A 16,247-nucleotide genomic window follows, 5' to 3' on the forward strand; every position below is an offset into this window, starting at 1 on the left:
GGCTCGTATACCGGCATATAGGCCAATCAAAAATCACCAAACACTGAGCTACTTGTGTTTAATGTGGAACTGCAAGATGTTCCGCATTAAAGACTTATTTTTTGTCCCTACCTGTCCAGTAAGAAATCTGGCATCCCTGGTTACAGGCTACTAAGTGTACTGCTGGGATGCCAGGAAAGAAGATCTTTAGAAAACCTGAAAAAAAATCATGCAGAAAAGATGGAGAGAGGGCTGACTAGAAAGAATCCTGCAGCTTTTCAGCAACAAGCAGTTCAGGCTTGAGCTTTGGTAGCAATTTATAGGAAAAAATAAATCAGATGTACTCAGAGGTGATTGAAGTAAATGCTGGAGGGATACATCAACTCAAAAAGCAAGAGGCTATAAAATATAAGATGCTTTAAATAGCTGTTTAGTGATAAAACTGTAAAAAATCAGAGGTTAAAATGAAGAAAAGGATGACCGAGTATGAGACTTCACAAAAAGACGCATTTCAAAAAAAAAAATAAATAAATAGTAGAGTTAGATTCCAGAGCATGCAGAGAAAACCTGAGATGTCCTGCTGTATCGGGGGAAACTAGAAGGAACAGACAATATTAACTTTATGAAAGAACAAATAAGCAGCTGGACTGTTATTCCATAGCATGATTTTTTAATTGAAAGAGCATATTGTATGTATGCTCTATACCAGGCCATGAGAAGGCAGCCAGGGCCTATGTTAGTAAAGATGCAGTCTTGCCAGCAGAAAGAGCTAATCTTGACAAATCTGTGGCAAAAAGGAAAATTATTAAAAACTGAAGGCAGCAGAGTGTTTGAGGAAATGGTTTGTTCACAGTACACCAGGCAGAAGAGAAGCAAATTTATCCCAACAATCAGAAAATGTTGAGAGGTATGTGTGAGATTCAAGCTGCCATATCCAGCTGTCTTCAAAATATTTTTTCCTGGAGGGACATTTTTGGGTACAGAACAGGCTAAGGAGAGAAAATAAAGTTTGGCCAACAAGAAAGAGACATTGCTTCTCATTCTTCTGACAATAAAGGTCATGGAGAGAGACTTTGCCAGTGAAAACCCTTTTCATTGTTCCAAAGGAAAACACTTGAGGGACAGAAAAAAACACAGGAGTTGACTAGAGTCTGGAGTATCCTGGACTTGACCCAGAGCTGGTGTTGGGAGATGAAGATGATCAGGTGGAAGACGAGCAGCACTGAAACTGGTGAATAAATAGGAGACGAAGCATCAGTCACATTTGTGAAATATGGCTTTGCAAGAAAAAGTGGCTGAGAAAAACTGGAATTTTGTTGGCTTTGTTAAACTTTTGGGTGAACTGTAAAGCATATTCCCCACTTTGTCATTAATGGTTAGGATGCTACTAAAGGTGGAACAGAAGTAACTAAGTAAAATGATTTTTGTTCTCATTAGTATTTGTATGAAACATTTCATGATATTTAAATTGCATGTTATATTGTAAATTGTAAAGCAGTTTTTTGTGGTGTCCAGTCGGGTATTTTAAATATGGGATTATCTTTTTTTGTGAGTGTTATGTGTTAAGTATATTAAACAAGCGCTTTTTCTTAATTATAAGAAATATAGAGTTTGCACTGTAAAACAAGAAAGGCTGGACCGAAGCAAGTTTGTTAATCTAATGCTGCTATTTTAGGCTGGTGGGGGTGGGGTGTAAACATGTACTGATTTATATTATATGTAAAATTAAGATAATTTCTCTAATTTATACAAGGATGGAAGTCTAGATTAATGTCCTTGGTTTAAGCTGTAAACGGTTTATTTTTTTGTAAGTAAATAGTCTTAGAAAGAAGACAAAATGATGAAATGCCTGAAAAATATTAAGTTTCTTGTATCAGCAAAGATGTTAAGATTATTTTCTGATGGCAAATGCTGTCAGTGGGAGACATAGTCTGCAGCTGCAGGCTGTTGGCCAGGGGAAATTTGTACATTTTGCTGTGAGTGAAATGTATATAAATTTCTTCATCCCTTTGCAGAGTTGTTAGTTATTTTTTCTCACTGTTGACTACGTTTACGTTGTCATGCTGTCTGCAAGTACAGAAAATCAATCTTGAGAGTTCTGAACATTCTTTGCTGAGGGAAGTGCAAAATTTAAAGATAGAATAGTAAGCACTTCAGTAAAAAATAAAGTTTGAAATTATGGGAGGTTAGTAAGAGATAGTAGCCTACCCAGCAACCTTAATATGTTAATTTAATAGAACAATGCACTATTTAGTTTTATTTTAAGGTAGCCAGTGCACTGTTTCTTAAGGCTAAAAGTTGATGTTTTCTGAAAGCATGCAAGCTGTTTTTCAAATCTGGGAGGGGAATGGAGCTAAGAAAAGAGAATGTAATTGGTGCAAGTGGAACACAGGCTTTAACATGCCCTTTAGCAGGAGTAATCTTAATTTTAGGTTAGGTAATGCCTGTGCAGTTGTCATTTTGGGGTATTGTTCCTATTTAGAGGGTTAAATTTCCATTTCTTGAAAACTAATATAGTTTTGTAGGTTTACATTTCCATTTCTTGAAAACTAATATAGTTTTGTAGGTTTACACTAAGTTAATCAGGGATGGGGTGGTTGTTAAAATGTGTTTAGTTTTTTGTTTGAGAGTTTTCATTAAAGCAAAAAGTCTTCAGAAATGTGTCATAGGTTCAAATGGAGACAAGAAGAAACAACTGTATAAAAGATCAGCCTGCCAAAACTGTATGTGCATGTAATGCAAAAGATGAAGTTTTATAGAACCTACTTAATAATACGTTTCTACTAGTCAAGATATAAAGACAGTGAACCAGACAACACTCTATTTACCAGTTTTTGGAATCATGGGATCACAGTCTACCCTTATGCTGTCTGTTGCCCGATACTCCAAGGCATTGTGTAGAGTCTCGTGCTTACTGATCACCACTTTTATCACACGTAGTAGAAGCAAATAGCTACTAAATTTGGAGGCTAACCTCTCATAAAAAATTATATTTAGCTGCCACCAGGTTGTCAGTACCCATATCCACCAGTATGTTGCTCACCAAATGCTAAGCCTTATTATGCTGAGATAATCAATATCTATCTCTATGCCTTGAAGGCTTTATAGGTGTAAACCTGACACCAAAAATCCTTTGCAGCACCAAACCACACCTCCAGCTGTACATATGGCTCCATCAAACACTCACCACAAAAAGGGTCACCAAGCTGGTGCATTTAATCCCTTAACGCTTCTTGGGTGAGGCATTAAATGAAGAAATGTACTCATCATAAGTGACTCCGTAGTGAGACACACAGATGCAGCACTCATTATGCTAAGCAAGAAAATATTATGGTCAGGTGCCTCTAAAGTGCCAAGATACTTAAGGTTATCAGGGCACTGAAGTCCTTCCACCCCCCGGTACACAGCAACATGATCATCATTCATGTGTGGATAAACACCATGAGAGACATGTGCTTGGATTATATGAAGAACAGACATGATAGAGCTCTCCAGTTATGCATCTATGCCTGCCTTACATCTAGTTTTGAGTAGCATCTTACCTTCTCTGCGAATGATACCATAATGTAAAAAACATTGACTGATGTTATTCTGAGGAGATCCAGAGTGTGTGCCTGTCATGAAGTAGATGGACAACAGTCCTACTTGTTTTGTGAGAGATGGCCTGCACCTCTCTCCTCATATCTTCTGTGTTTTGGCCAAGACTTTCTCCATCCCTCTTAGTGTCTGTGTAGGCAATGCCAGTCTACTTAATTTTCCAACCTAGTCAAACCAAATCAGGACAGTGTTAAAGTAATGCTTCTCCACACAAAAAGTCTGAATGAAGAACTGCCGTTCCTAGAAGTCCTACTGAGTCTGAAAAATATTAGTATCTTCATCATCACTGAAATATGGTCCTATTGCATTGATAGTATGTCTTCTCTACAAGGATTAATTCCCTTCCTCTTGTTCAGACCCTCTACCAAGGGTGTTTCTATTAGTGGTGAAGGAATGTTGTGTTCTTTGGAAGTTCCATCACATCTAAACTTTTAAAGCAAGGAAATTACCTCAAACTCCTCCGCATCCTTGTAACTATCGGTAGTATCCATCACCATATCTTAGCCAACTAGTAAACCCTTTTTGTCTTGAGGCATATCTGAACAAGCTTGAGTCCATCACCATTGAACCTATCACTATTATTTCTGGAGATTTCAACTAGCCAACCATAAATTGGAAGGTATAGAGTATTACAGAGAAAGCCCAAATGGATCTTAAATTTCGTAGTGCAAACTGCCTAGTAAAGGTAGTACACGGTCCAAAAATATGGACCTGATTATCACTAGTGTTAGCACCATTATGCACTACCTGAGTAGCTGCCACAATCATATGTCATATCTAAACACTGTTCAGTGGTATTCATTATTAAGACCCATCCTAAAATGCACACAAACCTAATTATTTTTAAGGAATTCTCTAAGGCAAACTTACTGCATGTGGCTGAGGTTTAAGAACAGCTCTCTGCATGCGGACTTGATTGCCAACACAGCTGTATTTGCTGATGGTTTCTATTCTTAATAGCCCAAGCAAGTGCACCAACAAACGGTTTCAACAAAACAACTGAGAATCCACAACAAAACCATCAGCTAAAGGGCAGAGGCAACCATGGACTCTAACTTTCGAAACCAAAGTAAAATGTAATGCCAATCATTTATTGATTTTAAGTGGTAAGCGCTTTCGTCCATCACTGTGGACTTCTTCAGAACAACAACTTTTTTAAAAATAGTGAACATTTTATATACACTCCCCTACTGTTTAATCACATTCAAAAACCAATCAGATGAGCTCCCTTTAATTGAAAACAATTTACTAAAACTTTAAAAGAAAAAATAAGATAACATTCCATAAACACAAGTAAAATATTTCCAAAAACAGTTCATTTCTATAGAGTGCATACAGTCTTTATAAAAAACATGTACAGTCTATAAAAAACCTGTGATGTTAGTAAAGTCATAAACACATCTCAAAGTTTAGCTGCTCTCATTTTAAGTACAGGTTGCAAAGTAATGTGGTCATTAAGACCTGGAATAACTGTGGCATCGAGCTTGATTTGCCAGAAGAGTTCCTTATACTTTAACATGTTTTCCCAGGCACCTCCTCTGGCATCCACTGGAACAACTTCCAAAATACCAAATAAAAATGTTTTGAAACCCCCACAAGTTATGTCTGTATAGTGCGTTGTTCAGGTTTGCTCTTTTGATGTCGTACAAATGTTTGTAAATCCTCTTAGCCAGTGTCTTCATTTTACCCACATAAAACCAGTCGCAATAATTGCAGAGTTCCAAGTAAACAAAACCAGTTGAATTGCAATCTCCTCTCTTAAACAAAATGTGTGTTCGACAGTAGTTTAACATAACTTCATCCCTCTCAACTATGTATTGGCAGTAGTTACATCTACCACATTTCGTGGTACCTAATCTGTGCGTTGTTTTATTCCTTTCCAAAACTTCCTTAATGTTGTGTACTTTATGTATAAAAATTGGTTTATCACCCAGATGTCGATAAAGTTCATCGTCCATTTTTAACATAGCCCAATTGTGAGAAATAATACTTTTTACCCTGTTGGTCAGTCCATCAAACTTTGAGATGTGTTTATGACTTTACAAACTTTAGAAGTTTTTTATAGACTGTATGCACTCTATAGAAATTAACTGTTTGTTTTTGGAAATATTTTACTCATGTCTATGGAATGTTATTTTTTTTCTTTTAAAGTTTTAGTACTAATTGTTTTCAATTAAACTGAGCTCATCTGATTGGTTTTGCTAACTTTTTATACTAAATCCCCTATTTAAGTCAATTTTTTTGTTCTAACTTTTATAACTAATTCCCCCTATTTAAGTCAATTTTTTTTTGTCCCTTATGTTTGAGTCTTGGGATACCAGCATACGTTTTTTCAACAACTTTGGTTTATTTTAACTTTCATTCTTATTGTAAATAGAATGAACTGTAGGTTGTATATACATGTGCATTGATTACTTTTGTTGAGAAGTTTAAAAAGTTACAAAGTACAATAGTGGCTACAGAATGGTTAATTTTGCTGTATGATTGACATTTGGCTGGTTTTCTGTGTCCAATGGGTTTGATCTATCATGAATTTAAAACCCAATGGGACAATTTATCCTTTGTCTGATGAAGTTAACATTGCGTTAATGAAAGATCTTAACAGATTTATTGTTTTTTATTTTGTATTGGTATTAAACTACAGTTTTTAAACAGCACCTGTGCTTGGTGATTTTTGGTACTGTTCCTGTCAGTGTTCTCGTTTTTATTAGTTTGTTTTTGGCATGTTTTTTACTTCTGGTTTTTGAATGTGATTAAACAGGAGGAGCGTGTATATAAAATGTTCACTATTTTTAAACGAGTCTTTGTTCTGAAGAAGTCCACAGTGATGGAAGTGCTTAACCACTTAAAACCAGTAAATGATTGGCTTTACATTTTACTTTGGTTTCGGAAGTTATTGAGTCTGTGGTTGCCTCTGCCCTTGTAGGTGATGGTTTCGTTGTGGATTCTCAGTTTCTATTCTTATGTCAGTGCCTGCATCAAAACATTGGTCCCAGTTTAACACAGCTACAGTGCCAAGTCTTAACAAGTTAAATAAAAGACGACATTATGCTGTGTTAAGAATAAACTGAGAACAGTATGCTGCAAAACTGAAAGCCACAAAGTTAAACAAAGAACTTGGGAACAAAGTCATACCTGTCAAGGTCAAGTACGAATTGAAAACTTTTGTTTCTATTAAGGACACCACAAGGCCTTTTTCGACTATGTCAGAAAGTGTATGAATGATGTCATGCATTACACTGATACTTGCACTTGGTAATAATAACATCAACCTGGCCCTGGGGGCACAGTTAACATGTTACCAGGTAGGTTTAATTCAGACATCCCCACTGCCACTCCCCAGATGATACTAGGTGTGCACCCCCCCCCCCCCACATCACTGTGTAAGTTGATAAAGGCTTTCACTAAGGTAAAAAAAAAAAAAAAAAAGGAGCTTGACAGTATGCGAGGATGGTTCCTTGTCAGTGTGAATCACTGTCTCCTTGAATCTGAATGTCTTCATTCTTAGCTTCTCAAATGGTTTCATACCAGAGGAGCAAAGAATAGCAGCAGTCATCCACTTTCCACAAAAGTGGCCCTAGCATGGATCCTAACAACTATAGACTGGTAAAACATAAAATCCTTATAAGTAAGTTAATAGAACACGTCATCATGGACCTCATCCATTTTATTTATTTGGCATTTGTTTACTCAGAAAATCCAGCTAGGTTGTTGTCCATTTTCTGCAGATACCCAGGGAGAACAGCTCCAGACACTAAGCAATAATTATATCAGAGAAGTATTCATAATTAGATATCAGTTCAATTTAACATTGGCTAAGAAAAAAACAGTATAGTGTAGTAACACAACTTTGGTATGTACAGTGATTTGGTGTTAAACTCGGTTTAAACATTGTCTAGGAATAAAGTATAATTAGTATAGGGCTGGTTTGACATGTACAGTCGCAGTATGATGTGTTAGGATTATGTAAATAGTTAGCTCTGACAGAAAAATAGTCATATGAGAGAAGAGGAAGTCAAGAGAGAGAGATCAAGAGAGCTGTAAAGGTGGGGAATATGGTGAGAAGGTGGATGGGATAAGTGAGAGGAAGAGGGAGTGGTGTGTAAAACTAGAATAAGGAGGAATGAGTAGAGGAAGAGGTGTGTGATAAATGGGGTAGAGTGTAGTAAGCATAAGAGGTGGGTGAGTAGGGGGAAGGGTGAGTGAGAATGGTGGTAGAATGTAGTTAAGAGAAGATGCTCTTTATTGTAATGGTACTTGTGTTAGCCTGGTGTAGAAGAGGAGACAGCAACATGTATTAGATGAGAAGTCCTTTAGAGTAGCTTTGAATGATTTTGGCAGCCTACAGTCACTTGACTCAACCCGGTTTGGGTTTGTGAAGGTTAAATCCTGCCTTCTTAACCTAGTGGAGTTATTTGAAAAAGTCACAGTGATATTAAATAAAGGAAAATTGGTGCAGACAGATACCTTGATCTGGCAAAGGTATTCCCTACCATTCCACACACTCTTGTTAAGGAAATGTTAGCCCAACTCAGTGTGAACCCTTAAGTAACTCAATGGATAGCAAACTAGTTAACAGGCAAAACCCAACAAATTAGGATTTGTGGCAAACTCTGCTCCAAAAGGCTTGCTTGTTGTGGGATGCCCCAGGACTCATTACTGGAGTTGTTCCTATTTGATATTTACTTCTGTGGTATCAAAACTACTGTTAGGGGTCTTTCACTGATCAGGTTTGGTGGTAATTGCAAATTTGGAGCTGGCATTAACCTTCTGGAGGACTCCCAGGTCTACAGTAGGGACTGGCCTGTATAAACAAATACTCAGGGAAATAAACAAAAGCTTTCAGTGCCATAGCATACAACTAAATGCTAAAAAATTTAGCATCCTGTCCTTTTGTAGAGGACCCATTCACCTACCTTATAAGTAGTACCCCTCTTACAGTCAGTCAGTGCATTTGCTAGGAAATGGGATACCTTTATAGACAGTTGATTGTCTTTCGGTCTCATGTGTTCATGATTGTTAAAAAAAATCCTTTTGTCTAGCCCAGCTGATTGCCAAAAAGTACATTATCCATGTTCAAGGATATTAACATTCATCCGTACTCCACCCTTATTAGGCCCATAATAGAACATAATTCTCTCTTTGGCATGTATCTGTGCAGGCACATAATCAAACTTGAAAGACCCAAAATATGCTTACCATAAGATCCTCAGTTCTATGATAGGCTTATTTCTTTAAAGTTGCCTCTCTTTTCTGTATCATACATAATCTTAATGGAGAGGTCTTTGCTTAACCTACGAGACTTGAGACAGCCCTGTCCTGTGTTCAGTAAATCTGTAATGTTACAAATATCTGGGCAAGAAAGCAAAACCTACACTGTAGCATAAATGGAACATTTAAATACCTATCCCAAACCATTCTTTTTTTTTTTTTTTTTAAAAGACCATCTTTATGTTAAAGAAAGTAGCTCCCTAACCTTCTTCAGACACAGCCTTGAGGTGCAATTGGGAAATCCTAAGTACAAGCTTAACTTGGTTTCACAATATGTTGTGAAGAAAAAGTAACAAGTAGAGGGAAATGCACTTGTTAGGCTAAAAAGAGTTTCCTGATCAACTGCCAAGAAATAATCTATGGATCTGTTGAATCTTGGTCTTGAAGACATGATTTGCCAGTTTCCTGCAGTCACCTCTTTGTTCTTGTTATAGTCTCCTTTTTCCCAGTGAGACATTGGTAAACATTAGTCCAAAGATGATCTTTGCTTGCAGTTCTACTGGTCAGTCTATCAGTAGTGTTTTTGTTAGGGACCTTGTGTTGTACGTAGATGAAGATGTGCCAAGTCCTATCTTATACAGAAATTCTTCACTTAACATAATGTTAGATGTGTAAGGTGGTGTTCATTGGTAAGTACTAGGCAGTTGATCTGCAGACCATGACAAATCTAGCTAGAAGCCCCTGTTCCCTGTTCAAAAGTTCTTTCTGCCCGGCTTTTAAGCAGAGCAAGACAAGATGCACCTGGAGATAATTTGAGTCTACTTATCTGTGTTTCTCTGTGACCCCTAACTTTCTTCTCCTTGCCTTCAGATATGAAGTTGATGTTTTGAGCCTCCTAAGTTCTTTGCTATCTTGCTTTGTGCTTCTTTTTCCAAAAATTAAAGTAGAGGTCTGGAGAAGGGATCCTTTGCCAGCTTCAAGTCCTACTGGTAGAGGAAAATGGACCACAGTTCTACACTTCTCAAGTTATGGTAAACACACCATGTTTGTTGCTTTCCTGAATTGTTAGAAGGTGCTGACAGATGGCATAGGGTGAACTAGCTAGCTCCTAGGACACATGATGATATGTAGCTGGTGCGGTATTGCACACAGTGTGCATCATTGCAGACATGAGGATGTCTATAGACGTGGGGTTTGTTTAAAAAAATCAGATTTTGATTGGTAAAGAATTTCTTAATCTAGGACCTGATTGGTGAAGAATTCCTTAGTCTAGGACCTATTAGAGTGTGTCCTTTTTTTACCATGCCAGCTGACCTAAGAATGTATGTATTATTTTTATGGTTACAACCATGAGAGAATATTGAATGTCATGGTGTTGGATAATAAAACGGCTTAACAAAAAGCAAAACCATTCCAACTTTTGATGACTTTAGCAGTCCTTTTTACTTGGGATTTTCTCAATGAACTTATGAGAAACAGTACTACTGATGTTTTAGAATTAACTCACTGCAATTGTTATAAGGTCATTGCTGACAGTTTCATTGCAGTTGGTTATAATACAAGTTTTGCTTCATAAAATACCAGCAAGGTGGCAGCAGGAAGTATTGCTCCATCTAAATGGTTTCCAGAATCTTTGGCATGAAGTAGTACTGTTAAGGTATGCATTTTCGTTCAGAGCATGCCAAACATGGGCAGCTAGATAATTTGGAGGGGAGGGGTGTCACTAGACCACAAAACATGAACTCTGGCAAAATTACAGTGTGATACATTTTTAACATGGGATCCCACCTTCATATTAGGTGGCACAGGAGTTTTTTTCCCTTTTATTTTTCTTATGAGTAGGAAGTGATGTGGTTAGTATCACAGCTCATTTATTTTAGTGACAATGTAACAGCTATTCTTGGGTTGTCTAAGATATTTATCAACAAAGATGGCAGAAACACCAGCCGACCTGGTTTTTAAACACCCGTTGTAAGTTTTATGTTATCTGGTTTTGTACTGTTTTGTTTGGATGTACCCATTGAAACGCCTTTTGCCAGACCTTTAGACACATCTGAATACTCCAGACCATGGTAGACTTGCTCTATCTTTATACATTTATTTATTACACTTCTTAGTTGTGATGTGTGACTGGGAAGGCTCATTTTCAGTGGAGTCCTGGAGAGAACTCCTCTAGGCAAAACATTCAGTGTTAATACAAAACAAAGAGCATCATTGGAAGGGTAAATAAACCCCTTGAGTGCCAGGATAGGTTCTAATTCCAACACCCTGAGCAACCCAGAGTAGATGAATTACTGAAGATTGAATGGATGGTGAAAATAGTATTCATGTAAAAAAGTAGTTATAGATAAGATAAAGATTTAAAGTTTTGATTTATTATTTAAAACAGTTTACCAAAACATTTTTCTGTTAATCTGTAGAAAATGGTGATGACATATGCAGCATTAAAAAAGGGTGATTTTATATATATATATATATATATATATATATATATATATATATATATATATATGTGTGTACACACACATCTGTTTGATGCAAGTATTTAATTTGGTACATTGTAGGGATACAGTTAATCGAGATAAAGACTGAAATGAAAAAAATGTTGTTTTCTAGCCAAAAAGACTCCTGGAGTGCTTTCCTTTTTCCGAGGCACAGGAGGCAAGAGCCCAGATCTGTCCTCTCAGAAGAGGGAGACTCTGCGGGGTGCGGATAGTGCCTACTACCTGGTTGGACAGACTGGGAAAGAAGGAGCTGAAAATTTGGGAGCGGAGCCCCAAGGTATGCCTGGAGTCATTGATGCGCCAGTTTTTTTAAATTTTTACTTCTTTCTTTCATCTTTGTAGCTTAAGGCCATCATTTTAAGTTTCTAGGCATAACGCACTTTTTCACTACAGGATACACACACACACACACACACACACACACACACACACACACACACACACACACACACACACACACACACACACACACACACACACACAGCTGGTTATGAACATAGAAACCATTCTCTTTTTTTCCTTTTCATTTTTTGCCTGGCACCGTAGACATTTCACCCATTTCCAAAGGAATTTATGCTTGTGTTCCCCAACCATGATACATTGACCAGGGGGACAGCCATTGGCTGGGCTATCAACTTGCAGGCACAGAGGGTATTGCACTTTGCTGCTTTAACCTTGCCTGTTATGTAAGTGAGGAACAAAAATGGGCATGATACTTTGTGGGCCTCTTTGTAGACCATTACATGGCCCCTCTGTGTGGATTTCCTCCAGCCAGGACTATTATCTAACCTGTGCTAAAATGTAAACTTTTGATGGACTGTTCCAGTCTTCATGGAAGTAGAGTTGGGAGAATTTTGGCCATTCTGTTACCTACCTCCTCCCGCTGGTTTTGCGGCATTTAGGATGCTATTCTAACCCAAATTATTTGAAAAGCATGCAGGTGTTTTTCTATGCCGCAATGGACCAGACAAAGACTGTATAATTTAATGTTAAACACTGTTTTTTAAACTGTATTTACTTTTTTTTAAATAATGAAATGAGTTTCCAGAATGAAAATGTCTTATTGGTTATGGTATGTCATGTAATAGTATGTTATCTATCTGCCAAATGTTTGTACTCCAAGAGGTGGAAAGCATACAATATCTACTATACATTTTAATAGATAGACACCAGACTCCACTTGTTCTCCCCACCCCTTACCCTCATTAGACGGTTTTGTTTGTAGTGTTCTTTTTTGTTAGTGTTCTTATGAATTATAAAAGTTTGGCCAGTTCAAGTACCTACCTCTTATGGACCCAGACACTTAATAGTACATAGTGATGTACTTTTAAGGGCAGTAAAGCAATGCAACCTCCTAGTACCTTGAAAAATCAGAGCATGGAGTATGGTTGCTGGAAAAATGTTTTTAAAACAACTATCTTAAAATATTTTATTTTTCTTCAGACCTCCTTAGTAAGTTAAATAAATGTTTGTTTGCAACATACATTTCTTTGAATGCAGCTGTACATTGTTTCTGGCTGTCTGGTGGTATGGGAAGATTATCTTTACTATTAGTGTTCCTGGTGTGTGCCATCAGAGAGAGGGGGGGTACTAGAGACAAGTGCCACTTGTACTTTAATAGGAGAAATGCAGAAACTAAGCACTGTCACCTAGTGGGAACTGGTGGTATTTGCCTTGTGTTGTGACTGTAAAGGTGTGTGCATGGTAGAGGTTGACCTGCCTTAGTCCATTACTTATGGAAGCTGTGGACCCAAGTAAAATGTTAAAATGCCTGTGTTAGTCTGTAGGCACCCTACTATTCTTGGTACTCTGTAGGGTTGTAGTGACTTGATAGTAACAGTCTATGGGGTCAAAGAAACCAAGGGAAGAATACAGAGACTGAAAATATTAGTAAAAAAAAAAAATTCAGGTGTGAGCAGGAGCAGTGATCTTAAGTGAAATGATTGGAGCTGCTTTGCAAGCTAGCAGAGGTGATAGAATTAAACCTAGTATAACTAGAGGAAGCACGTTAGCAGCTCATAACCTTAACCATCTGTGCTATACTACCGGGTAATGTTAACTTTTGAGTGTAGATGCCTGAAATAGTCGAATTCTAAAAAGGGTTTCTTGTTTTCCTATTTTCCACATTTTATTTTCTTTTTTATCTAGTATTTGTTGAAATTGAGGTCTTGGCTAAAAATAATACTGTTTAGCTTGGAAAAGTTTCATTTAAAATGTGTTGCAATTTCTGGTTCATTTCGTCTTCTTTAACTAAACATTCTGTGTAGGTTTACCACTTGCTTTTTTGTGTCATATTTAGTAAATTACTTTATAAAAGTTACATTTTTAAGTTATTTTTTTTTAATAAAAATATATTACTAAATCTGTTTCAAGAGATGTGCATTTTTTAGGCCCTTGTGATTTTGTGTGCTGTTATTTGAATCTTAGCAGCAGGTGAAACCAAATTGCTATGGGAGTATGTTGTTTTGTCAGTGACACTATTACGTGCTGTTTTATAGTGGGAATGTTGATTGCACTGGCCTTTAGCATTGGTGCTGCACTGAGTATGACGTCACTGAAAATTGTGATGAATTGAATATCTCCCCAACAAAAAAAGACTGAGTTACCTTGTGTTTGATTACATTCATATTTTCATTTTATCAGTTTTATTTTAGTGGTCTTTTTTAAATCCAATGAATCTGTTTCTAAAAAGGTAATACAGAGTTAAAACAGTATAGGCTTGCAGGGTCATTACTGAACAGACCCTGTGAGTTTACTGACCTTGAAACTGCAGTAAAAGTACCAACTCTTTTGTTACTACTTGAGCTTCAGAATCTGCCATGGTTTTCTTCCTGAAATTGGATAAGGAATGAATGAAAGTTTTAGAGCCTTCTTAAGAAGACAAGTGTGTTAGAGTTGGCTGTGTGGGAATTTTAGGGAGGTGCCAGTAGATTTGGAAGGTGGAGCAGTCTTGCCCTTTCTGGCAAGATAGCCATCTGGTAGACAGCACATTATTCCAAAATATATAACCCTTCTTTTGCAATCTGTGTTGTTGGAAATACTTAAAAAAGGAGTTGCCTTTTTTATTTTACCTGTCTCGTGAAACCCAAAAGTGAAAGTGTAGTGCAGTTGTAAGCTTATGAGAAGACGGGATATATATGTTTGTGTTTGTGTGTATATAATGTTTTATATATATATATATATATATATATATATATATATATATTTATTTATTTATTTGGATTCCCTTTAAATCCTAGAATTAACATAATGTTGACTTGCATAACAGCGAGATGACTTTAGTGAAAATTTTAATTAACAAACTCCCGGAATGGCATATATTGCCATCCGGGAAGCTAATCACTTGGCCACCATGGCAAACTTTGCCCTTTTCTTCACTGTAGTGTGAGCTCAGAGTTGGTATATTTAGTTAGGGGAGTATGAGGTGCAAAGCCCCCCAGTTTGGTGGGTTTTATTTGCTTCTGTTTTTGTGTTAGTTATTGGTGGCCAAGTGGTTAGTTTCCCGGTGGTGAAATACACCGATCCAGGAGTTTGTTCATTTAAATTTCCATTGACGTCGTCTCGCTGTTATGCGAGTCGACATTATGTTCATTTATTGTTTTGAAATGTATATATATATGTATATATATATATATATATATATATATATATATATATATATATATATACAAACACACACACACACACATATATATATATATATATATACACACACACACACACACACATATATTTGTTTATTTTAGCACTTATGAAAATTGAATGCAGTGGTAGAAAGTTTTTTTTTCCAACAGTAGTCTTGTAATTGAAACATAGTTTTTATACCTTGTGACGTAAGCATCAGAGAGCCTTGTGGAATTCTGCATCTTCTCTGTAAAGGGTATCACAGAATCTGTGGTCCTATAAACCTGTGTTTGTGTAAAGTCCACTTATTTTCATCTCTACATAGATAGAACTGGGTAGGCCACGGTGGTACGGCGGTAGCATTGTTACCTCACAGCAAGAAGCTCTCCAGTTCGATTCTCGGCATGGCTTGGGAGTGCCTTCTGTGTGGAGTCTGCATGTCCTCCCCGTGGTTGGGTAGCATTCAAAAGACATGCGTGCGTAAATGGGCGTGCCTTCGTTGAAGGTTGAGCGTTGAGCTGGCACCTCGTTGTTTCATAAAAAATCTACTGCCAATAATTAGCGGACTGGAGTTCCGCTGTGACGACCCCTTACTGGGAAAAAGCTGAAAGGCAAACAAAACAACAACATAGAACGGGGTAGTAATGGGACCATAAAGAGAAGCTAGGATTAGAGCAACTTGAAGAGAAGGCAAACCTGGCTACAGATATTGGGTTTATTTTGCACTGTACTCGTTTGTTTACGTCGTATCTGTTAAGTTGCTTCTAAAGTGTGATGTCTGAAGTCAACCTCCATTCCTCCTGAAATGCTGAGTCCAATAGGTTTCCAACTAGGGTTCACTTTTTTCACAGTATACATGTTGCCAACAAAGGCGGTAATTATGGGCAAAGGTAATTGTTATCAAGCATATATTGTTAATGATTAGCTGTATGTCTTCTTATCTCAGGATTCTGTGCCTGGCTTTACTACTCTTAAGGACTGCTTACATTCAGTTGCTCCCTGGTTAAGGATGAATAGCCTTAAAGACAACCTGACAAAGGCTGAGGGCATGCTTAGACATGCTACCCAGGCACCTTTCACGTCTTCATTTGCTCTTCCCCTTGGAAAACTTATCGGGTAGTACGTTACCTTAAAGACCAAGTGTCATCTGCTGCCGAGGCATACTTTTTCCATATGAAGAACATCTCCTGAATCTAATTTCTTATACCATCATTGGACTTGACCACAGTCGTTAGTGCACTGGTTATTTCATGCCTGCATTATTGCAGTACCTTTTTTATATTTAGCTTGTGAATGATGACTTGGCTCAATTGTAGCAGGTGCAGAATTTCA

At 37.3% G+C, this 16,247-nt stretch overlaps 1 protein-coding gene across 1 annotated transcript in view; it reads left to right on the forward strand.

Annotated features, from left to right (window-relative positions):
* The window catches only part of PIKFYVE (phosphoinositide kinase, FYVE-type zinc finger containing), a 3,858,188-nt gene that overhangs the window by 3,525,987 nt on the left and 315,954 nt on the right, over positions 1 to 16,247 (forward strand). The window contains 1 exon segment of the mRNA XM_044075403.1: positions 11,404 to 11,568. Within this exon segment, the coding sequence (XP_043931338.1) occupies positions 11,404 to 11,568 (165 nt within the window).

This window comes from Protopterus annectens, chromosome 6.part1 (genome assembly GCF_019279795.1).
Source record: "Protopterus annectens isolate FY-2018-M chromosome 6.part1, PAN1.0, whole genome shotgun sequence".
In the NCBI taxonomy this organism is placed as follows: Eukaryota; Metazoa; Chordata; order Ceratodontiformes; family Protopteridae; genus Protopterus; species Protopterus annectens.